This window comes from Haliotis asinina, chromosome 12 (genome assembly GCF_037392515.1).
Source record: "Haliotis asinina isolate JCU_RB_2024 chromosome 12, JCU_Hal_asi_v2, whole genome shotgun sequence".
NCBI classification, from domain to species: domain Eukaryota; kingdom Metazoa; phylum Mollusca; class Gastropoda; order Lepetellida; family Haliotidae; genus Haliotis; species Haliotis asinina.
In genome coordinates this window covers 12067920-12091978 of record NC_090291.1, presented here as the reverse complement: position 1 = coordinate 12091978, position 24059 = coordinate 12067920, and the positions used below count along the sequence as shown (strand labels likewise).

Here is a 24059-nt window from a genome sequence, read left to right as displayed (position 1 = left end):
ACAATGTGTGAAGCCCATTTTTGGTGTCTGCTGTTGTGATATTGCTGGAATATTGCTAAAAGCAGCATAAAACCATACTCACTCAATTATTGCAGATGGCTGTCATAGCTGAAATATTGCAGCATACAGCATTAAACAAAAAACATCAGATTGTTAATCCATACAAGTGCAATGTGCAAAGCTCACTAGTACTGTTCCCAGCCAAAAGCAGCAGAATATTACACACTCACTCACTCATACTGGGAATTCACAGTGTAAACACACATCATTAGTGGTAGATCAGCAGATCACTTGTGCAATTTCTGATGATGATAGTAATTAAGATAATAATGACAAATGATCCAGAATTTTTTATATATATCCCAGTTTCATGGATAAAATTGTGCGCAGCTTAGCTTATCTCCCATCCTCAACCACATACATACATCACCTAACTCTACACACAAACCTGTACACACACAGACCGATTTGACTGTTTTCCCATGTGGACAAGAGCATGTGGTTTGACCGCACACGAAAAAGCATGCTTCTCGGTGAGCTGCAAAGCATGGTGCATTTGCAGGATCCGTACATGTTTGGTCTCCAGACCAACCATCTCACTCGACCACGTACCCAGCTGATAAACAAAGGTCATTCTGACTACATCCGCTGGTCAAGGAAAACACATGAATGCTAGAGGTGTGATGATGGAGAAAATTCATGATCGCGATATCTTGGAATGGTACGATACAATTTGATGCACATCACAATATTTTCGATATATTTATTGTCCATAAAGTATCATGAATATTGATACTACGATATATCGTCTCAGCTCTCATGAACGCCCCCTAGAAAATCTCAGCGTCAACCTTGAAGAGCTAAGGACCAACTCAGTTATTTTATTTTTTCAGAAAATCTGTCCCCATCATTTCCAATGAAAGGACATACAATTCTCAAACCTATATCCCCCTCTCACATCATGAAGGGGAATAATAATCTGTAACGATATAATGATCATGATAGATAACTTGTATTGCATGTCCATGCTCAGTGTCATGCTCTAAGTACAGCCAGGGAGGAAAACTTCAGTCAAAAGCAAGACAAAATTGACAGTCTTAGAGCAGTCCAGAAGTTGGAATAGGTCGTACGTATGGAGTTCAAGGGCAAGACCATTCCTTAGTAACGATGCTGCAAAAGAGAAGCATCAGTGTCCAGATGCTGGGACTGGGATGGAAAAGATATGGATGGAATGAGTGAGTGAGTTTAGTTTTACGCCGCTTTTAGCAATATTCCAGCAATATCACGGCATGGGACACCTGAAAATGGGCTTCACACATTGTACCATGTGGGGAATCGAACCCGGGTCTTCAGCGTGACTAGCGAACGCTTTAACCACTAGGGTACCCCAGCGCCCCTGGATGGAACGAAACCCTGGAGAGGGTCTGATATGTCAACTATCAAAGTCCATTATTCACAGAATTGAACAACAAACATGATTTCCCACTCAGTTTATTGCAGGTAACAGTAACTTCTAAACATTTCGGAACAAGCAGTAACAAAAGGTTTCTTTGGCCCTTTACAAAAACGTCACATTTACACTTCATAATAACATCAAACTGCCAACAGTGAGATTCTGTAAGCTATCAGTTGTATACAGGGCTAGGACGATACACAAATTCTCATGATACAATATGTTTCAGTTTATACATCAATAACTAAGCTACTCCACAAATCAATAAGTTGACTGGCAACACTTTCGTCATATCAGAACTTGATGAATCGTCCCACCCTTAACACATTTTCCCATGATCCCTTTTCAAAGGTAGTGGCTGGAATCAGTCATTACTGCATCCATTCTGTATGTAATCATGTACATCCCATCTAAAATTTTGGTTCTTAAAGTTTTAATTTTAAAACTAGCAATCTCACAGACTTTCGATGATGTTCCTGCATTCATAAACTGACATGAATGAGACAGTTAACATAAAGTCATGGATATATCTGGAATTAGTCTGTTCTGCTTGAAGATGAAAAACAAGGGTGTTATTCTAAACCTCAATCCAATGATAAATGCTTTACCCTCAAATGCCGTACATCACCTACTTTAATGCAAATGGCAGCTACAAATGACTGCTTGCCTTCTTAGAGGAACGCTGATTTGATGGTTGATTTGATCACTTGTAGTTGTCAACCGCTGGTTGCAGGACTTAGTTGATGGATGTTTTCATCAAAAAAGGCTTTGGTTAGATCAACTAGCTAATCCTTCTATATCAACAAAAGTTGCTGTTAATTCATATAATCAACTAAAGTGATTTTACCCCTTTTGGTGGATTTCATTAACAAATATGTAACAAAATATATCTAGTATTCACTCAAATAGCACTGATTGTGTAAATTAAACATTAATATGCTATAAATAACATATAACTACCATTAAGACAATCTGTTCTAAAATTATCACAATGTTTTGCAGAATGAATATTCTGAATGAGGCAATTTTCATGGTTAGATTGAGCTGCTGAAAGAAGGTAGGAAACAAAACAAGTATTTTAAGTTAGTAAGTGAGCTCTGGCATAAGTTGATAAGAGTAGTGCGTAGAATTAGGTGAAACTTAAACGTGCAAAGACATTCTACTCTGTAGGAGTTCCTCAAAGGTTACTTGGATAAGGACAGTCTGGTTTGACCTCAGTGGAGGTCATAGCTATGGGAGGTAACTCTAGTCACTTCCTGTGAGATTTGAAGAAGTTGATAAGCCCATTAGTGGAGGAATCATGCGTGCTGACAGGGTTGGAGTCTCTCAGCTCTGGTTGGATAACCTTGGCAAGCTGCTTGCCCAGCTCAACACTGAAACAGTGAGTGAATTTAGTTTTACAAAATTACACCTCTTTTAACAATATTGCAACAATATCACAGCGGGGTACACTAGATACGGGCCTTACACATTGTACCCATGTGGGGAATCAAACCCAGACCTTTGGCATGATGAGCAAGCACTTTAACCACTTAGCTACCCCTAAAGCAGATACAAGGTGAAATTTATGGTGTGTCAGGTGATACAGCATTTAATGTTTAGGTCAGCTTGATAATCTTACATCTTCAATGTTTGAACAACAATAAGGGGCACTGCATGACATTGCTGACCTCTTGGTGCTGGGGATTTTCAACCCCTGTGGTGTCATGCTTTTCACTGCTTTCCTGTCTTATAGTAATAAGTAGATACTCATTTCAATGGAATTATTTCCAGTTTTATCACAATTTGTCCACGGTTATCAAGGCATCATGCTTTTCAATCATTTCCTATCAATGTGTAAATAACTCATTTCATTTTTAATCTCCAGATTTATCAAAATTTTGTCAATATTTTCAAGGCATCAAGCTTTTCGCTATTTCTTGTAAAATAAGTAGACACTCTTTTCATTGAAATTATTTTCAGTTTTATCAGAACTTTCCCATGATTCTCAACATTTCTTTCAAACAAGCTGTCCGTTGTTCCAATGTTTTAAAGACCCTAGATTTAAAGTCCATTTGTCTGCACTTACCCCCACTGATCAAAAGAGTTGATATCCCAGATGACACCTTGGGTGAAGATCTTCATTTCATACATGGCTGAAAGACAAAGATACTACTCAGGCTCATTCCTTCATCAAAAACTTATAAGATTAAGTAAAGAAATTGTAAAGAATCTCTTTGAGGTTTTTGAATGATTGACTTCAACATGTCAGATCTAAAAAGTCTGTGTGTCAAAAAGTGTGTTGTGCAGCATGTCTTGAGATTAGTTTTCACAGAATAGTATTACGTTTTAATTTTCATTGCAAGTGACGTGTTACTGAGTTTCAAATTTCAAAGAAATATACTGAGGGGAAGAAAAAAGGGAACAAATGCTTCGTGACAGTGATCCTGTATTTATTCTCAGCTTTCCTTCCACAGTGCTATTCAAAGTTAGTGAGGAAAATTGGGAAACATTAAAGGAACACTTGAATTTTCCTGTGTTCCTTATTTGTTTCTTTCAGTATAATTACAGAGAACATAATGTGTAACAATTTAAGGGTGCCAGTATTACTGAGTACAAAATAATATCTATACGCCTTTATCACAAGTTGGTTCAAGTCCTGAAAGCTGAGTACTTACCTATGAGAGCTCCAAGCATAAACGGTGTGAGTTTCTGGAAGATGATGGAATTGCTGGGACGATTGCCTTCAAACACCTGCAACATAGGGACAGCATAGAGAACATCCATCTTGTATTCTTGAGAGCAACATAGATCCCTACTTTGAAATATCTTTGTAGTGGCATGGACAGCATTGGGAACATGTATCTTGTATTCTTGAGGCCAGACAGGACACTTTCTTTACAATATCTTTGTAGTGGTATGGACAGTATTGGGAACATCTGTCTTGTATTCTTGCAGCCAGACAGGACACTTTCTTTAAAATATCTTTGTAGTGGTATGGACAGTATTGGGAATATCTATCTTGTATTCTTGCAGCCAGACAGGACACTTTCTTTAAAATATCTTTGTAGTGGTATGAACAGTATTGGGAACATCTATCTTGTATTCTTGAGGCCAGACAGGACCCTTTCTTTGAAATATCTTTGTAGCTGCATGAGCAAATTTTGAAAAACAATTGAGGCTAAATGGGAATCAAACCACTGCCAGTTGCTGAGTTTGAGACACATGTGTCAAGTTGTTGAGCGGTGCTCCAGAAACGAAATCCACTTCTCCTTCTTAAGAATAAGTCAAAATTGTTTCCATGGAAATCAGGTAAAATAGAAACACCAAATAAACAAATAAAAACCAAAGAGCACCGGTTTTGTTCGACATATCTTCCATATCTTGTTGAAAGGTACTGACATTTTGTTTTAGCAGTGCTCCAGAAAACATGTCCACCTTTCCCTTTTGAGACTACATCTAAATCGTTTTAATGGAAATCAAGAAAAAAATGCCAAATATTTGCGAAAAGCAAACAGCACCACTTCAGGTTCTGTTTGATATATCTACCAATTCATATAAAAAATATACTATACATATTTTGAAATATGCACCAGAAACGAAATGATTACGGGCGGTGAGAAGCTGACTTTATCCATTGATTATACATTATATGCTGGGGGACTAAAAATCATATTTATTTATGCAAGTAGCAAAAGCACCTATCACAATGATTCAATGAGGCTGGGATGGGGAAATACCTTATGGGGCAGAATGTGAGCAATCTTATCGGCCGACATGCCAGATGTCTTCAGTTCAGCCTCAGCCTCTTCTCGGGTCTTGCCTTTCATTAACGCCTCTGTCTGTGCTAGGAAGTTGGCCTGCAAGATCTGGAACACACAAGTTGTCCAACATTCATGGGTACTTTGCTGGAAATGAACCACATATTCATATGGACTAGTGACATAAGTTAGTACCAATGTTTTTCAATTACTAAAAGTGTGAAAGGTTGTATAATACGTATGTGAAACTCACTTACGTGTCCACAGTAAACTAGGCGATAGACCATATTTCAATTTAGTTTCTGTATGGTAACTTTATATGAACCACTTTGCTCCCTATTTGTTAGCTTTTTTTCACCATTTGTATTTTTATCTGATTGAATGTTCTTGAGGTTTTGAAGGCCGAATATCCAGCAATCTTGATAAAGGTTATATCTATGGGGAAGGGGAGGGGAAAACCAAGTAGACAGATTTGCACAAATTTCAAATGTTTTGACTTGATTCTGTATCTACTTTTATTTGAACAAAGACATAAAAAAAATTTAAAAAAAAACACTTTGCAGAAAAGGTAATTTCACTTTAGCTATGTTTGTTGTTCAACACTGCATTCATCCATTAAGGTCCGGGTTAGTATTGGCCTTGAGTAACCCATAGCCTTCAAACTAACGAGTACATATTAATATTTCTACTCCTTTAACATGAAGCACAATGTTCCTGAAGATTACAAATCTCTTTCACTGCATATGGTGTTAACAGGGTGAGCACAAAGTTAAGTGTCAGTATATCAGCATGCTGTAACACAAGCAGCCCTCACCTCATGGTGGAGGCCATTCTGTATCGGGTTGTGAGTCTCCACCGGCATCAGGAAGTCGCAGGGAATCAGGCGGGTTCCTGGAGATCATATGATCATATGAGACTATTACCATACACTCATCAGGATCATGTGACCATTGCTGATGTCATGTAGTCCCTTCACAATGTTTTGTGATGTCAGACCACATCGATCAAGATCATTAAATCTGACATAGCACATGATTATTTCGTAGAGATGCAATGAAATATTATGAAACTGGGTTTTACATAATGCAGAAATGTACGAGGGTTGGCTGAAAAGTTCTCAGTCTGAGTGGTTTTTCCCCACCAGGTAGATACATGTGTTCACCACCAATGAGGACAATCATTTAGTGAATCATAGACACAAGAACTACAAACGTACTAATAGTTTTATCTCAACTACAGCTCTTTGGGTAAACCTACCCTCTGAAATCATCAGAAATGGACAAAACTGAATACAGGGCAGTCATCAAGTACTTGCAAAAGAAAGGGATGTCCCCAACACAGATACATGCTGACATGGTCTCCACTCTAGGCCAAAGCTCTTGACAGCAGAACAGAAACGTGTCAGGTTCCAGACGTCCCTTCGACAATTTGCGTCGTTTTGAAGCAGATCCCGATGATTTTGTGGCACGATTTGTAACCATGGATGAGACCTGGATACATCACTTTCAACCAGAAACAACCAGAAACAAAACTACAAGAAAGCCTAGTCTGTTCCTTCAGCTGGAAAGGTGATGGCATCAGTCTTTTGGGATTCCAGGGGTATTCTGCTCATTGATTATCTTGAAAAAGGTCAAACTATCAACGGCAGATACTATGCTGATCTACTGAACCAGTTGCGAGAAGCAATCAAAGCCAAACGACGAGGGATGATAACTAAAGGTGTCCTCTTCCACCAAGACAATGCGCCTGTTCACAAATCGGCGGTGGCCATGTCAACAATCCGCGATTGTGGCTTTGAACTCATTGACCATCCTCCTTATTCACCTGATTTGGCTCCTTCTGACTTCCACCTGTTCCCCAAAATGAAAAAGGAACTCGCCGGTCGCCATTTTGCAAGTAATGATGACGTCATTTCCGCTGTGACTGATTTTTTTAGGGTAGCTGAAGAAGATTTCTTCCTGACCGGGATTCAGGCCATGCAGCATCGCTGACAAAAGTGTGTGAACTTGGAAGGGGACTATGTAGAAAAATAAATTACAAACGTGGACTTTGTAATTTTTTTTCACAGTGAGGCTTAGAACTTTTCAGCCAACCCTCGTATGTGATAACTCGCATATCTAGCCGAATGTTGTTTACTAATTCAAAAGAAAACACTAAACACAGAATCAAGTCATTGTGGCAAAACATTTCCTTGCTGCCATGTTGACACCAGCTGATCGATTGACCTCAATGCAGCACACGTTATGCTAAAGGCTTGGTGATGCATGCCTTTCTCACTTAGTCATGTGAACCAATCAAAACTCAACATTCTTACATGAGGCTAGATAAACAGGTTTGCTACAGTACAATATTCTACAGGCTTGTTACAGTATAGTACATACAGGATTGCTACAGTTTAGTACAGACAGGTGTTATGGTGCAGGCATTAATATATAGTACAGACAGGTGTTACGGTGCAGGTATTACTATATAGTACAGACAGGTGCTATAGTACAGTATATACAGGTGCTACAGTATAGTTTATCATCCCTAACTCATAAACGACGTTTTCTGACTGGCTAAGCGCTCTCCTATTATTTTCAATGTATGCCACTAACAAGCAACGTACATGTACCCCGCTGCAAAAGGCAACTCATTTGGTACTTCATGATAGTACCTCTTCATCTTGAATAACATTGAATTACACATGATGCACGGAAATTACCAATGTCTTGCAAATCAGTGGAGGGGAGATAACTCTAAATTTCTTTTTCTTATGCCGTCTGCAAAATCTAGTGCTGGCTACAAAATGATTTGCCTCTCATTCCAATATGTAAATTTTGACAAAATGTTCAAATGCAGTCCCTGTGAAGATGCACGATGAATTTACTATGACAATACGTACAGAAGACACAGCAAGATTCGAATCCTTTGATTCACACTGGCTGGCTGAAGTGTATGATCCGATACCCATACTTCAAACACTTCAAACTTAACATTGAGGTGTTTGGTAAGATAAATTCGTTGTTCACTGGTCCCTTGGGGTCCATTTGTTGATGTAGCCTTGATGTTTGTTTACGTTCCCCTCACCTTCAGGATTAGGGAACTCCCCCAACAACTCATAATATACAGTGTAGAGTGCATAATACATACATGTGTGCCAGCATAATACATACAGGTGTCACAGTATCGTACATACATGTGTGCCAGCATAATACATACAGGTGTCACAGTATCGTACATACATGTGTGCCAGCATAATACATACAGGTGTCACAGTATCGTACATACATGTGTGCCAGCATAATACATACAGGTGTCACAGTATCGTACATACATGTGTGCCAGCATAATACATACAGGTGTCACAGTATCGTACATACATGTGTGCCAGCATAATACATACAGGTGTCACAGTATCGTACATACATGTGTGCCAGCATAATACATACAGGTGTCACAGTATCGTACATACATGTGTGCCAGCATAATACATGCAGGTGTCACAGAGAAGGCGTATACCTTGATGGATGAGCTGATAGAACGCATGCTGTCCATTTGTCCCTGGTTCTCCCCACACAATCGGGCCAGTGGTGTAGTCGACTCGCTGACCACTCCTTGTCACGTACTTGCCGTTGCTCTCCATGTCACCCTGTTGGAAATATGCTGCAAACCGGTGCATGTACTGAAACACCAGATGTACAACACACGAGTGAGTGCGTATGGTTTAATACCGCTTTTAGCAATATTCCAGCAATATCACTGCGGGGAATAACAGAAATGGCATCACACATTATACGCATGTGGGGAATCAAACGCAGGTCATCGGCGTGACAAGCAAACGCTTTAACCACAAGGCTACCCCACCTCCCCTCCTTGCTAAAAGACCAAAGATGGCAACATCTGACAAGCCCAGTCGACCCACCTGGTCATATGGAAGCAGGGTGATGGATTCTGCCTTGTAGAAGTTGCTGTACCAAATGCCCAGGAGTGCTAGTATAACTGGAATCTGAAATGGACATCAGGCAGCAACCAACATTAGATCAATTGTGAGATGGAAGATACAATTCAAATGTGACATGTTCTACAAATACCAACAGATGTTACTACAGAAACATATCTTTATATATAAACTGTTATTTAGAGAAAGTCTATATTTTTAAACTCACATATATAGGCAAGCGGTTTTAAGTTTCATAATGGAGCAATGAGGCTTTCTTCATTTTCATTTTTGAAGCTTAGGAAATCTCAGTCTAGGTAAACTTTGTCTCAGTATATTTCGTTACACTCCACCACTGAGTCTAACAAAACCTAGTAGAAGGTCGCGTCAGGTAACCTTTGAGCGACCAACAACCGTCCTGTCAAACGTGAGACTGTGAAATAGATTTAACCAGTCAAACAATGGCTACTATTTAGGGATCAGAGGGACTTTAAAAAAATATTCAGGTCACTGACACAGATCTCTCCACAAACAAAACTCTGTATATAACAGAGCTATTTGACCTGCAGTATACCGGTATACGCTTTGGGGTCTCTGCTGACACGGTTACCATTAGCTAATATTTCCGCAAGATGACATCCCTGAATATTGCCCAAAACACTATTTTCAGCGACTCTTTAATCAGGGTTGTCATGGTTGTAACATGTGCCGTGTGCATCATCCGGGAGCGAGCGTACGCGAAATTGCATTCGGAATCGTTTGGGTACGAACCTTTTCAAGATAAAAAGTTCAAAAGGTATGTGCGAATGTCCATTTTCGCGATTTAGTAAGCTGTGTTCTGATTGGTCAATCTCAAAGGTTACCTGACGCGACCTCCCATGAAGTACTGAGGATAAGTTTACTTAGACTGCATATCTTACATAATTAAGAGTTCAGAGGACACCCAATTACACATTACTATGTCAGTGCTTGTCTCTGAAACACCTTCTTGTTCAAGATTCAAGAATACCAGTGTCAACTTCAATATCTTGGATTAGAGAGTCCAAAAACAAATATCAAATATTTATTTCAGTAAACAACATTTCAGACCAAAACTCATCACATGAAATCAATAAATGAATCAAGGAATGTCATTTAAACTGTGGTCACACGTGGCAAGTGTTGCTTCAAAACTGACACTGATATTCCAAAATCATGAATTACTCATACATAAAAGACAAAATACGCAACCAAAATAGGTGTCCAACTGCCAATAGAAATTCATGGTCTTAGTACAAGAATTAATCATCAAATCAGTGACAAATTTGAAACCTGTAACAGGCAGTTTGAAACCTGTACCACCAAACTCACATTTTGCTCTAGAGGTGCGGAAGTGAAATGCTGATCCATGAAGTGCCCTCCTTCCAACAGTTGTTCAAAGTTATCCATACCTGTAGATTAAAATCATAAAATTGTTAAAATGTAAATATTTAAATATATACACAAAATTAATTCTTAGACATTCATTGACTAATCTTTTTAACTCAGTAACATTGTCTTCCTTTCTCATACAGACATAGTGATAGCCCAGTTGCGTAAGGGACATTATATAGAGTTGTCTCCTTTGGTATGCCAGGAACCTGTGACCTGTTCAAATTATGTTTCCAAGGCCCCGTTTCACAACATAGCATGTCAGAGCTCTATGACTATCGTAAGTCAATGTTATAGCTAAGGAGGTAAGAATGCCAGAAGGTAAGTAATCAGATCTTTGGCTTACGAGAGCTTCATGAAACTGGTGCCCTGGTTGCTTGCAAGAGCCTTGCTTGGTGGCATACCAAAGGGTTAACAAGAAGATAAAGTTATCAATATCCCCTGCAATGGCAAAATATCTTTCATGAATATGTCTGCAAGTTATGATTATGCCAAATATTTTGGTGTGTATATAGAAAAGTGGAAGGAGAGCAATGAAAGGTTTCATAACTTCTGTTCCTGAAAGGAGCACAACCACCAACTTCCGTCAAAGTCATACTTGTTGCCACGGAAATGCCAAATTATTTTAATCAGAATTCAGAAATTACCACAAAGGCTCCAGAACACCACTAGACCAAGCCATGTGCAATGTTTGCTGAAGAAATAGTGAACTGGTTTAGAGTTCTGCTCCAGAAAAGAGCACTACTACCAATTTCAGTCAAAGTCAAAGTTGTTGCCATGGAGATGCCAAAAATATTTTATTCAGAATTCCAAAACTTCCAAAAGGGACCAGTGCACCACCAAATCTATTTATGTGCCAAGTTTGATGAAGAAACATTGAATGGTTAAAATTTTAAGAGTTCTGCTCCGGAAAAGAGCACTATCACCAATTTCAGTCGAAGTCATACTTGTTGCCCTGGAAATGCAAAAAAAATATTTATTCAGAATTCCAAAACTATGAAAAAGCACCAATACACCACCTGATCTGTCTATGTGGATGGACAGAGCACATTTCAACAACCCCCGCAAAACGAGTTGCAGGGATAACCAGAGATGCTGACCCCAAATCAGTGCAATTACACATCTGAGCTCCCCAAGAAAGAAAAAATAAGGATTTCCCCAACAAATTTGGGATCCCAATAAATTGTTTCACTCAATATTCGAAACTTTTCATGCCATTACACACAGCGATCTTTATACAACTGAAACTGGTTTAATCCTCGGCAGCAGTGTTTGTGAATCTTAAGTGAATAAAATAAAGTGTGTGGAATTTATCTGGCAGCCTACTCAACTTCCTGATTGCTTTCTATGTGTCAACAATTTGAGAAAATCAGTAAATAAAGTGTTAAATTTTTAATACAGACACAAGGGCTGTGGCCCACTCTTAATTCAGAAAATTTCTAATAATCCTGAAAATAGCCCACTGTCAAACTTCTCCATCCTAATCCCTGGTTTTACCCAAAACACAGCTTGCAAGGGTTAAAATGAGCAGACTGAACCATCCAATACTTGACATACCTATGGAGAGAGCAATGGAGAGTCCAATGGCAGACCACAGAGAGTAACGTCCACCAACCCACTGAAAGGTAAGAGTTCAGTCCAGTCTAAAAGTGACTTGGTAACATAGACACATCTGACTCATGATACAAAGGTATGATAAATCATGATTAACAGCTAGTCTCTGAAATGATCATATTTACAGAAAAAATGCTCATAGTAAAGACAAATAAACTATGGCCATAATGAGCGAGTGAGTGAGTTTAGTTTAGAATGAAAGAGAGAGAGAGATGGGTTTTACGGCGCTTTTAGCAATATCCCAGCAATATCATGGCAGGGGACACCAGAAAATGGGCTTCACACATTGTACCCATGTGGGGAATCGAACCCGGGTCTTTGGTGTGACGAGCGAACGCTTTAACCACTAGTCTACCCCACCGCCCTATGGCCATAATGAACTCGACAGGACCAACTTTAATTAGTTACAACTATACTACGCGACTAAACATACAGCTAAAAGTCTCAGTAATATATAAATCAGTTTGGTATAGCCATCAGTTTGCTATAAGCGTGTTAGTAATAAACATAGCACTGTATATTTTCATACTTACGTCCCAGAATGCAAACATGTTCTTCTCATCTATTCCGAAATCCTTCACTTTGGGCTAAAATATAATTTTGAAAATGTGACAACAAAATTGTTACATGGGTCATTAAAGATATTACAGATTTACCAATATATATGTACTAGACTGGAATATTCACATATTCACACATTTGGAAATTTTAACCATAAATTGTACATTTATATACTTATTCTATCTCACGTGATTATGTTAGAAGAACATAATACCAGTCAATAATATGATATTATGTACAACTGGCTTCATTGAAATGACATTTGGGCTGCAATAACACAAATGTCATCTTTTATAATATTTATGGCAAATTATATAAAAATTCTTGACTGTAAAGTTATTAACAGACAGGTGTGTTGCAGCTACTTCAGTAGTGAATTTGAAATGTTAATTACAACATAACTGTAACATGGCTAGCCTAAAACACTGGAGGGTTAAAAAAAAAAGAGTACAAAAAAAAATATCAATACAGACATAATTTACATTCTAAGATGCTTCGGTGAAAGATCAAAGGTGCCGACAATACTTTATCAGACGATAAAGGGCACTTTTTGCATTAAGTCACAATGTGTTGACGTCACAGCGCCACCCAGACTGCCCCCTCGTAATCGAACTTTTTTGCATTACGTTACAATGTAACCTACGTCACGATGGATATCAGCTGCCATTGCCTCATACAGCCTCCCACTGTAAACTGCTTCGAACTGTTCATCATTCATTTTTCTAGTAACCTTTGTCTTAACGTAGGGGGCTGACACGTCAAAAGTACAGCGCGTCAGTTAGCCCTGTGCGAGGATTGTCACAGACACCGTCGTTTGTTTTCTGCCATATATTAATCGAAATTAGGCTTAGAAGTTATTGAATACGGCATTTTAGAAAAGAAATACAGCATTTTCGTGCTTTAACTATAATAGTTCAGGGCGAAAGTGTGCTTTATTACACTATACATGGTGGTAGAACAAACTGTATTTCTTAACTACAACATAATTGTAACATGGCTAGCGTAAAACACTGGAGGGTGAAAAAAAAGAGTACAAAAAGATTTTTTGAACAAGCATGTCATCTAGTATCGATACAGAAGACAGAATATTGTGAACCATATTGTATCATGAAAACTCACAATGAGCTGATGCATCCTTGCATCTTATAAACCCTATCTTTCATTATTAATAACATTACAAACGAACAGACAGTAGACTTCAGAGTAGTTTATTGTAGAGTTCATATCGAAGGAGTGAGTGAGTGAGGTTACTTTTACGCTGAACTCAGCAATATTTATGGCGGCGGTCTGTAAATAATCGAGTCTGGACAGACAATCCAGTGATCAACAACATGAGCATCGTTCTGCGCAAATGGGAACCGATGACATATGTCAATCAAGTCAGCAAGCCTGACCACCCGATCCCATCAGTCACCTGTTACCACAAGCATGAGTTGCTGAAAACCTATTCTACCCTGGACCTTCACGGGTCAGTTAATATTTAGAAACAAGTTTAATTCTCTCTTGTAATGTGTCACTACTTGGCCAATATGGATATCAAGCAGTATCAAACCACCAGCCTCAAATTGGGTATTTTTCAAGTTATCTGTAAAATCATAACTTGACAAGTTTTGCTAAATCTCAAACCTTCAGTATCACTGACCACTAGCAACTTCCAAAGGCTTCAATGAAATTATGACTTTTTTAGGTTAAAAGGTTCACATTTTAGGCTTCATCAAGTCTGTGTGAATCCAGGAGTATAACTTAAAACTGGCATGTCACCAGTCTTATCAATTATGGGTTTTTTTATTGCAAGGAAAACTTCTTACCCCATTTGTGGAGAGGGCTACGAAGTGTTTGGACACAGCTTTTTCCTGGAAACAAAATAAGTGAATTTTTTTAAGATGGAGAAGTAGATGACAATGCTTCATATAAATACGTAATCTGCAACAAGACCTGTCAGGATCTGTTACCTTTACTATAATGACTTTGTATGGTTATGTATGGTCTCACAGCAATATTTCAGCTGTATGATGGCCGTCTGTAAATAATCAAATTTGGACCAGACAAGCCAGTGACCAAGTTTGAACATCGATCTGCACAACTGGCTTCCAAGTTCGTGTCAATGAAATCAGTAAATATGACCACCAAACCAGCTCAAGCCCAGATCTTCATGGGTCTATTGAATAATGTGGACACTGGCACCAAGGCACCAAGTCGGACCATTCAATCCACTGACATTTTTAACAACCAGCTGGTGACAAATTTTAAGCCAGAATCACCTGGGTGTGACTATTATCAGTGAAACAGTCTCACATCAATTATATAAGAATGGTCATCTGATACAAGCTTTAACTTTAGGTATTTGGTATCATTTTGTATCTTATTACGTCTTTGGCGGTTTCCAGGAACCACAGTTTAGCAGAGGTGGCATTGGTGATGGTCTCCTGGGTGGTGAAAGTCTGAAAAACAGAGACTGTGTTTGTTGGTTAACACTGCAAACAGAATTATGCACAATTAAATATTAAATCAAATCAAACTTTGTGACAGTTCATAATCGATGGGGGGTCTATGTTAAAAATGCATTTTGTACAATATATAATGAGACAAAAATCTCATCCTTCTATTCATTTCAGTAGTCTAGGTTTAGCAAACCAGTTTTCAAATCTATTCCTACAAAGCAGTGTCATGAACTTTGAGCCATGTCACTGGAGAACAATGGTATATGATCAGTCATGTATCACATGTGCTTCATAGCAGGACAGGACTAAAATCCTAGAAGCTCACATGAGTCAAGCTGACGAGTGAGTGAGTTTAGTTCTACACCACACTCAGCAATATTCCAGCTATGTGGTCTGTAAATATTCAAGGCTGGAACAGACAATCCAATGATCAACAACATGAGCATCAATCTGCGCAGTTGGGAATTAATGACACATGTAAACCAAGTCAGCGAGCCAGACCATCCAGTCCCATGAGACACCTCTTACAACAAGCACAGTCACCTTTTGTGGCAAGAATGGATTACTGAAGACCTATTCTACCTACACGGGTCCAAGCTGATAGAGGCGCAACAAGTGGCTATGAAATTCTGTGTATGTCTCACAATGACTTCTTATACAAGGATCATTATATGCAATAAGGAGACAAGAAGTATCCCTAACATGCTGTGTATTTAATAAAGAAGTTGCTGTCTCTGATGGCCATTGTCTATTAATTAGATAAAGTTTGTAAGTTCACTGTTACCCTGCTTTTAGCAATGTTCCAGCAACATCTTGGCAGGAGCCACAAGAAATGGGCTTCACATATTCTGCCACCTGGGGATTTGAACCCAGATCTGCAGCGCATCAAGCAAACATCTTAACCACTTGGCCTGCCCACCTCCCCTCATCAGTCGGAGAGGCAGGGGTAGCCCTTAACATGGATCAGTGTGTACAAAACAAAAGTAGTTATTAATACTACTCCCTCTCACAATGTGCTGAAATAGTCCTCCTACACTGAATAGCCTGAAACCAAAACTGAAACCTTGCCCTGCAACATGTATAATAATATCTTTGACAACAGGCAGTGCTTCCAGTCCCGTGTAACTGGCACACAACTGGATGCTATTATTCGAGGCAACCTGAGCTCTACAACTGTTGGAAATCTATGGTAAGTTATGGTAGCTGTGACTGCTTTGAGTTTAACAGACGAACAGCTGAGTGCCAATGCACAAAACAACATTAGCACTACAACTGTCGTACATCTATGATAAGGTACAAGAACTCATTGGCAACCTTAGCACCACAACTGTCGTAACTCAATGCTGACGTACAAGAGTTACGATCACCTTAAATGACATAAAGCTTGGTGCCAACCTTAGCACTAAGGCTGTTGTAAGTCTACAGTGAAGTATAGTAGTTTGATTGAACAGAAGAACAGTTGGGTGTCCTTGTGAAAAGTAACCTTAGTGCTACAACTCACAAGTCTATCTTAAGGTGCAGTAGTTACAATTACCTTCACTTATGAACAACTCAGTGTCAACCTTAGCATTATGGCTGTTGTAAGTGAAGAAGTTCAGATCATTGTCACTAAGGAACAGCTGGGTGTCTTTGTGAAGAGCAAAGTTAGCATTACGACTTTTAAGTCTATGTTAAGGAACAGCAGTTAAGATCAATTTCTTGGAACAGCTGGGTAAATGTATCATGTATCGCTTGACAAATCAAAATGACTGTCAAAAGTCTATAAAGTTGAAGGTCTATAAAGTGCATGTTAAAAGCGTTAAAACTGAGGAACACACGGGCATCATGGTACAAAGCATCAAGAGTGCTACACCTGTCGTAAGTCGACGTTGAGGAACTGTACTTAAACAGAGTAATAGGCAATACACAGAAGATGCACCTTACCTTTGAGGCAATGATGAAAAGAGTTGTTTCAGGGTTCAATTTCCGGACCGTTTCACTCAGGTGAGTACCATCAATGTTGGAAACAAAGTGGACATTAGGGCCAATTTTAAACGGCTTGAGTGCCTCATAGGCCATCAGGGGCCCCTGGAAATAAACACCATCAATGTCAGATCAGTCTTACCACTACCATATATACTTTCCTCTTTTGCATAATCACACCTGCCATCTATGATAATAACAGTAAGGATTAAATGCGTTTAATATTTAATATTCAGCAATGGTGTTTTGAAATCAGGACTGGCCAGAAGCTTAACTGACGTTAAACAATCAATACACAGACACAGAAACTACAACATTCGGAACTCAAATATGTATCCTTGAAATCTAAGCCACGCTAAAAAACTATACTGAAAGGCAAAGGAAACATTATATTGAAACGACATTTAAGTATTTAATTATTTGGACTGAACTATTTTCTTATATACCAGAAGTCATGTTTGAGGTAAACATGAATCGTGGTCATATAGCCTGTTTTGCCCAATAAAGTATTCTTTGATGTTAGAAATTTTTTTGTTTGTGGAAAGGGAAGAGTTCGATCAAAAACAACATTTAAATTGAGATACATTCAGGAATAACTTGTCAACTCAAATGGCAATTGTTTATCTGTTTTCTAAGCTGCTATGGCATGGTTAATGAAAGATCAAATACAACTAGCCACTGGGCATCTACACAATGTTTCTATTACCTTTCAGGACAATCCAATGATCAACAGAATGAGCATCGATATATGCAATTCAGATATAATGACATGTACAAACAAAATCAGTGCGTCTGACCACCTGATCATGTCACCTGTTACAACAAAAGGGTTGCTGAAGACCAATTCTAAACCAGGTCTTCATGGGTCAGTCTCTGTATATAAAAAATCATTTACAGACTGTTGTCACATAGCTGGAATACTGTCAAGGCAGCAATAACAACAAACTGTAGGATGACTGTTCTAGTCAAGCCTCACCAGATCAGATCCACCAATGCCTATGTTGACCACATCAGTAATGGTCTTCCCCGAGTAGCCCTTCCACTGGCCAGAGATCACCTCGGTGGTAAACTCGCGCATGTGCGTCAAAACTGCATTTACTTCCGGCATCACCTGAAAATGATCACAGATCACAATAATTGTTACCATGGTTACAGAGGCAGAAAAAGAGGATTTACAGCTTTTTCAACCTGTCTGCATTTCATAAAGTTATCTTAGGACAATAACTCTGATAAGTTGATGTTGAAGTGAGGGAGTTACGATCATCTTTACAGTAACATCACTCATGGACCTTGCATAGTCCTACTTCTATGCAATCACAGCAAAACAACAGTGGGATGAAAGATCAAGGGATGCAGGTCTATGAGGTCTACCACATCCTTTCAATGTAGCCACTGTAGACGACGAATCCCCTGATAGCTTCTTAATATACTGAACAGCATTTAAAAGAAAAAAAAAAAAAGACAAAAAGTTTGAAAAAAAATGAAGTGTCATAAAAGTAAGCATTCATGTTTACGTCTTTAAGGCTTTTATGTAAAATCTTGACAAAAAGGCCAGAGTTGGCTTTCTTTTGCTGTTGAGTATATAAACCTAATTTGCCACAGAATCTTAATAATCTAAAAAGGAAGGAAGTTGAATCAATTAAACTTCATTATCAATTTGAATCTTTTTAGCCTTTGACATGTCAAACCATGCAGGACTGATTTGCTGCCACTAAAAGATGGCTTCCAACATAGAGCCGGAATCCTTGTGAGAAGTAAGTTGATGGAATGGTGTTGGTTTGGCAAGGTTTCCAAGTGAACTCACATCTTTGCCATCCACCATGATAGGTGTGTTGGATCTGTTCCGGAGAGCGATGTGCAGGACTGCCCTGTTCTCTGTGAAGTTGATCTTCTCCCCAGCGAACATGGCAGACCTCATTGTCTCCACGTCTCGATCTCGTGCCTAAGAAGCAGACAGGGTCTTGAGCATTTATAGTCAATCCATATGTTGTAATAAAACAACAGCCCCCACCACAACTTCAACAACAACCTACCCAGCAACAACCACCACCACAACCACAACATCAACAACAGACACAACTACCACAACACCAACAACCATCACCACAACATCATCACCCACACCATCAACCACCACCACAATAACAACAAACAGCAAAAGAATAACAACATCACATTAACAACCACCAACAATCTCACCCATCACAATGACCAAAACATCAATAGCAACAGCAACAGCAACAGCAACAATCACAACCATCACAACAACAGCAACAACATATTATCAGTTTCAGATCAGTTAACATTCAGTTTTTGAATTCCCAGTTCCCATTATGAGAAAAATGCATTTGGGTGCCAATGATGTCACTTCCATGATCAAATAACTAAACTTTTAGCCAGGTCATACCATGTCCATACTCATCCAGTGTACTGACAGCACTTTCAGTTTAATTTCATCACCTTCACTGTAATGACATCACTTCCAGTTAAATGATATCACTTTCAGTCTAATGACATCACTTTCAGTCTAATGAAACCACTTTCAATCTACTTTCAGACTAATGACATCACTTTCGGTCTAATGACATCACTTTCAGTTTAATGATGTCACTTCCAATCTAATGACATACTTTCAGTCTAATGACATCTCTTCTTGAGCAATGACATCTCTTCAATTCTAATGATATATTATTACACTATTTCCAGTCTGATCACATCACTTCCAGCCTGACCACAACCCTTCCAGTCAACAGTCCAGTTGACTTGCACTCTCATTACGTCCTGTTCTGTCTCATGACATTCCTTTCAGTCTAATGACATCACTTCCAGCTTAATGACATCACTTTCAGTCTATGACATCACTGTCAGTCTAATGACATCACTTGCAGTTTTAATTACATCACTTTCAGTCTAATGACATCACTTGCAGTTTTAATTACATCACTTTCAGTCTAATGACATCACTGCCAGTCTAATGACATCACTTTCAGGCTAATGACATCACTGCCAGTTCAATGACATCACTGTCAGTCTAATGACAGCACTTCCAGCCTACAGACATCCCTTCCAGCATAAAGACATCACTGCCAGTTTAATGACATCACTTCCTGTCTAATGACATCACTGCCAGTTTTATGACATCACTGCCAGTCTTAAGACATCACTACCAGTTTACTGACATCACTTCCTGTCTAATGACATCACTGCCAGTCTAAAGACATCCCTTCCAGTCTAAAGACATCACTTACTGTCTAATGACATCTAATGACATTACTTAAGTCTCATGATGTCACTTCATTATTTACTGTCTGTAAAACAGGCGCAGCACAAACTTTTATATTTGACACTTTTGAAGCATTTCATATTTAACTAATTTGGAGGAACAGGTTTTCGAGATTGACAACTTCTTTCATGCAACAGATGCGACATTTCAGTGTTTATGCTAACTAACACCATTATCAAACTAGTGATACACAACATTATGCACAAGCAGAATATATGCAAGAATGATATCAGAGTTCACGCAGCTGAAGAGGTTGATATACAGTGTGATGACATTACTAATACTATGAATAACCTACCCTTTAGAAAGTGGTAATGTTGAGGATCATTGTCATCTTCAAGGTCATAGCAAAAACACACTGGAGCCTATAGCTCTTTAGCAAACCAACTTCTAAATGCCACTTAAAAAAATCTACTTGATTTGACCTGTAGAACCTGTTGATGAATTAATACGATTGATACATGGATACCAGCTTTCCTTTTTACCTAAATCTGATGTTACAAAGTATACGACACTCATAAAAATTTCATGTGAAATGATTTCTGCAAATTTCCTCATTACATAACCATGTAATTCAAAAATCTTACCAGCTGCAGAAGTTGTTGAAAGACTTCATCATTAATCAAGTTCTTGGAATAGTCCAACAGAAGATCCCCATCTTTTGTATTTAGAGTAACACTGAAATTTAAATGGTGCATCATGTTCACAGCAAATAGTCATAAAACATTTTAAAAGAACATTTTCAAAAGAGTGTTTTTTCAAAATTTCATGGATTTCTAAAATCCCATCGCCCGATGCCCGGGACAAGTCAGTTTTCATTTTTCAAATAATGCCATCTCACTTGTACGTGGATTATTAGGTAATTTCCACTTAAGGTTTCAAACTGCAAATAAACTTGGATGTCATTTCATATCTGCTCATAATGTAGCAATAATAATTTAGAGCTATTGTTCTTAGAAATTATCACTCTTCAATAATTAGTCCAGTAAGCACTAACATCAAACATTGTGTCACAAAATCAGGGCAAGTGGAAAATTAGTCAGGACAAGTTACTTTCTTGAAGTCACTTGCCCTGTGGCAAGGCGCTTTTAATAAAAATTTGGAACCCCTGCATGTAGAATAGGTCCTCAGTGCTCTGCACTTCTGAATTAACTGCAGAGTTGGTGGTTAAAACTGACAGCTTAGTAGTTTCTTCCTAGTTAGGTTTACAGAATGGCTGTCCATACATGTATGTCTGGCTAAGAATTTAATTAGTATTTCAAATCAATTTTCAATTTTATTGTAGAAGTAAATTTTAATATTGCCTGCAGTCAAAAAAGGAAATTTAAGCATTGTTACCATGGTTACTGTACTTGTCCTGTGACTAGTGAAATACAAGCCGCACTACAAAGTCATGAAAATGGGGGAATATTATGAATTGGAAATTTTATCATTCTAATTAGGGAATGTTTGTTGGTATTTTCAAAATGGGTATGCTCCATTCGACATTCATATTTCAAAAAGGCTTAAAGAAAAGAAAAGTCTGGGGAGAAAAGGCTAACACACTTTGAAAACATCAAATTGTTGATTCCACTAAAACTACAAAATACTATGAACAGTCAAAGGAGCTACTTATACTTATTATCATCTCATTTACTACTAAAATATTCAACCATATAACAGGTCCTTAATAGAAAAAAACCCAAAGAATTATATCACAAAGTTGGTACAATTGAAATTCATCATGAATCTTGGACGATTGTTCAAGGTACAATGTATAGTAACAACACAGACTTCACATGTATAGTACCTGTGTTAAGATTTAAGAGATGTCAACCTACTTGCACCAGGTGCAGTTTAAGATTAAAACCTAGCTGCACCAGAAAAATTCCACTTACAACTTTGTGTGTTAAAACATCAAAAACATCACAGTTTGTGGTGCACACAGACACATTTCCATGATGTAGTAGCCATGAAACCATAGCAACACAGAGACACAGCTGACCCATGTATGAAAATAAGAGCTTTCATAGCTGTCTATAAATAGCAATGCTTCAGTGCCATACATATTCGAAGTTTACATGAAACATTAGCTGACATATTTACGCTCATTATGTTCCATTTATTTTCATTTATTTCTCAAAAATTGACAAGCACCTCATCCAAGTTAGACTAATAACTAGGCTGTACTTTGTAATACCAGATTGCACCAGTGCAAGCAACAAAGCACTAAATCAAGCCCTGAGTACTAAGGTCTAAGTTTGAACTCTTGATAGTAATATGGAAATGAAACACACAGTGTCAAAGTTCAGACATGAACATCAGGAGCAAGGAGGGTAAGGAGGATGTATCATCATAAGTTACAAGATGAACAGCACTGGCAGGATGTCAGCAGACAATCTAATTTACTTCCCTGTATCGCAATTTAATGAATATGCATGAAACAAACCTATAAATCAATTTATCTCATCAGAACAAAATAGGATCACAAGACATATTCCATAAACTGGTTGTGATATACCGATGCCCTGTGCATAATTTGGAGAAGGCCATAGCATAATAGCCACCATGAGAGTGTTCAAGTGTCATGTTAAAACAGATCTTCCAGCCTCAAAGTTCATAACTCAAATGCAGCTTTCATAATCATGTTGATAACAATTTGCGAAAATGGTTTAGGATATCAAACCATGGACTTCGTCAACATCTGACTTCAGAAATTATTTTGCACATCCCCATTATAGAGATGTTGCATAAGAGCAGCCCTACATATGGATTCTTCCAGAACCTACTCAGATGCATATAGACAGCAGTACGTCTGAAGTGTGTCAACAAAATGTCCATGCTTGGTTTTCAATTTTGCCCTGTCATGGTGTTTAAGCAGTTTGTATGACTGACGTTACTGCTTGAAAAGGTGACTTGCATTTTACTGAAAAAATGTCTACTGAACAAGATTTCAGACTGCATCAAATAAAACATGAAAATATCTTTAGTTGAGGTTTATCCAGAAATTTACACAATTATCCACAATTATTCATATTTCACAATTTGCATTTGAAGGGTATTCATGGGTAGCAAGTTGAGAATCATAGTCCTATGCTATGTCTTTATAAAAGTAAACAAAAGTAAGCTTAAATACACAAACTTTACAAGTTCAACATTGTACATACTCCATAATATATGTCCACAGTGAACTTAAAAAGGACAAAATGCTAAGTCAAGAAAGTGACATTTTTGCAAAGTCATTTCAGAGTATAACCAAATGTTGAAAGTAGAATCTACTCTTCTGCTGATCAATATCAAACAAAATCATTTATTGCATCTAAAATTTTACTCAAATGAAAATGAACCAAAAACGTATCTAAGCTGAAGCAATTTACACATGCATCTGATGAAGCGAAAGAGTAATAAATCAAATGTTCAGAAAGCATTGACACTTTGACAGGTGCAAGGATGCATGGCATACAAATGAGATCGATGCAAACTGTTTGAGAGTCAAATGCTGTCATGCATGTACCTGTATTTCTTAAATCTGTCTGAATCCTGCTTGAACATCTGCGGCATGCTGATACTTGAGCCATTTTTACTGAAAGTCTCCTGCAATGCTTTCCAAGCAGCAGAGCCTGACAGAAACTCTCTTTTCAGGTTAGCCATTTTCTACGACCTTCACCTTGACTTTGAACGTGTCCTTGAGCATTTG

General features: G+C 38.3%; 1 protein-coding gene across 1 annotated transcript; it reads right to left on the bottom strand.

Moving 5' to 3' along the window:
* Positions 1-1475: 1475 nt before the first annotated feature.
* LOC137258972 (glucose-6-phosphate isomerase-like) lies at positions 1476-24050 on the bottom strand. The gene is made up of 17 exons (XM_067796666.1): positions 23877-24050; positions 20971-21061; positions 18905-19042; positions 18077-18211; positions 17062-17205; positions 15067-15138; positions 14506-14550; positions 12670-12723; positions 12080-12140; positions 10463-10542; positions 9098-9181; positions 8695-8857; positions 6008-6084; positions 5173-5301; positions 4111-4186; positions 3522-3588; positions 1476-2826 (listed from the first exon to the last, which is right to left on the bottom strand). Exons 1-17 carry the CDS (start codon positions 24011-24013, stop codon positions 2703-2705), a joined length of 1677 nt encoding a protein of 558 aa, XP_067652767.1. The 5' UTR covers positions 24014-24050; the 3' UTR covers positions 1476-2702.
* Positions 24051-24059: the final 9 nt, after the last annotated feature.

Bases quoted from the DNA above. Each gene is read 5' to 3' on its own strand.
- LOC137258972 (XM_067796666.1), bottom strand. From the start codon at position 24,013: ATGGCTAACCTGAAAAGAGAGTTTCTGTCAGGCTCTGCTGCTTGGAAA. The intron at 14,551-15,066 runs GTAATAAGATAC...TTTTGTTTCCAG, and splicing joins TCCTGGAAACCGCCAAAGAC to GAAAAAGCTGTGTCCAAACA. The intron at 9,182-10,462 runs GTGAGTTTGGTG...TGTCCATTTCAG, and splicing joins CCGCACCTCTAGAGCAAAAT to ATTCCAGTTATACTAGCACT.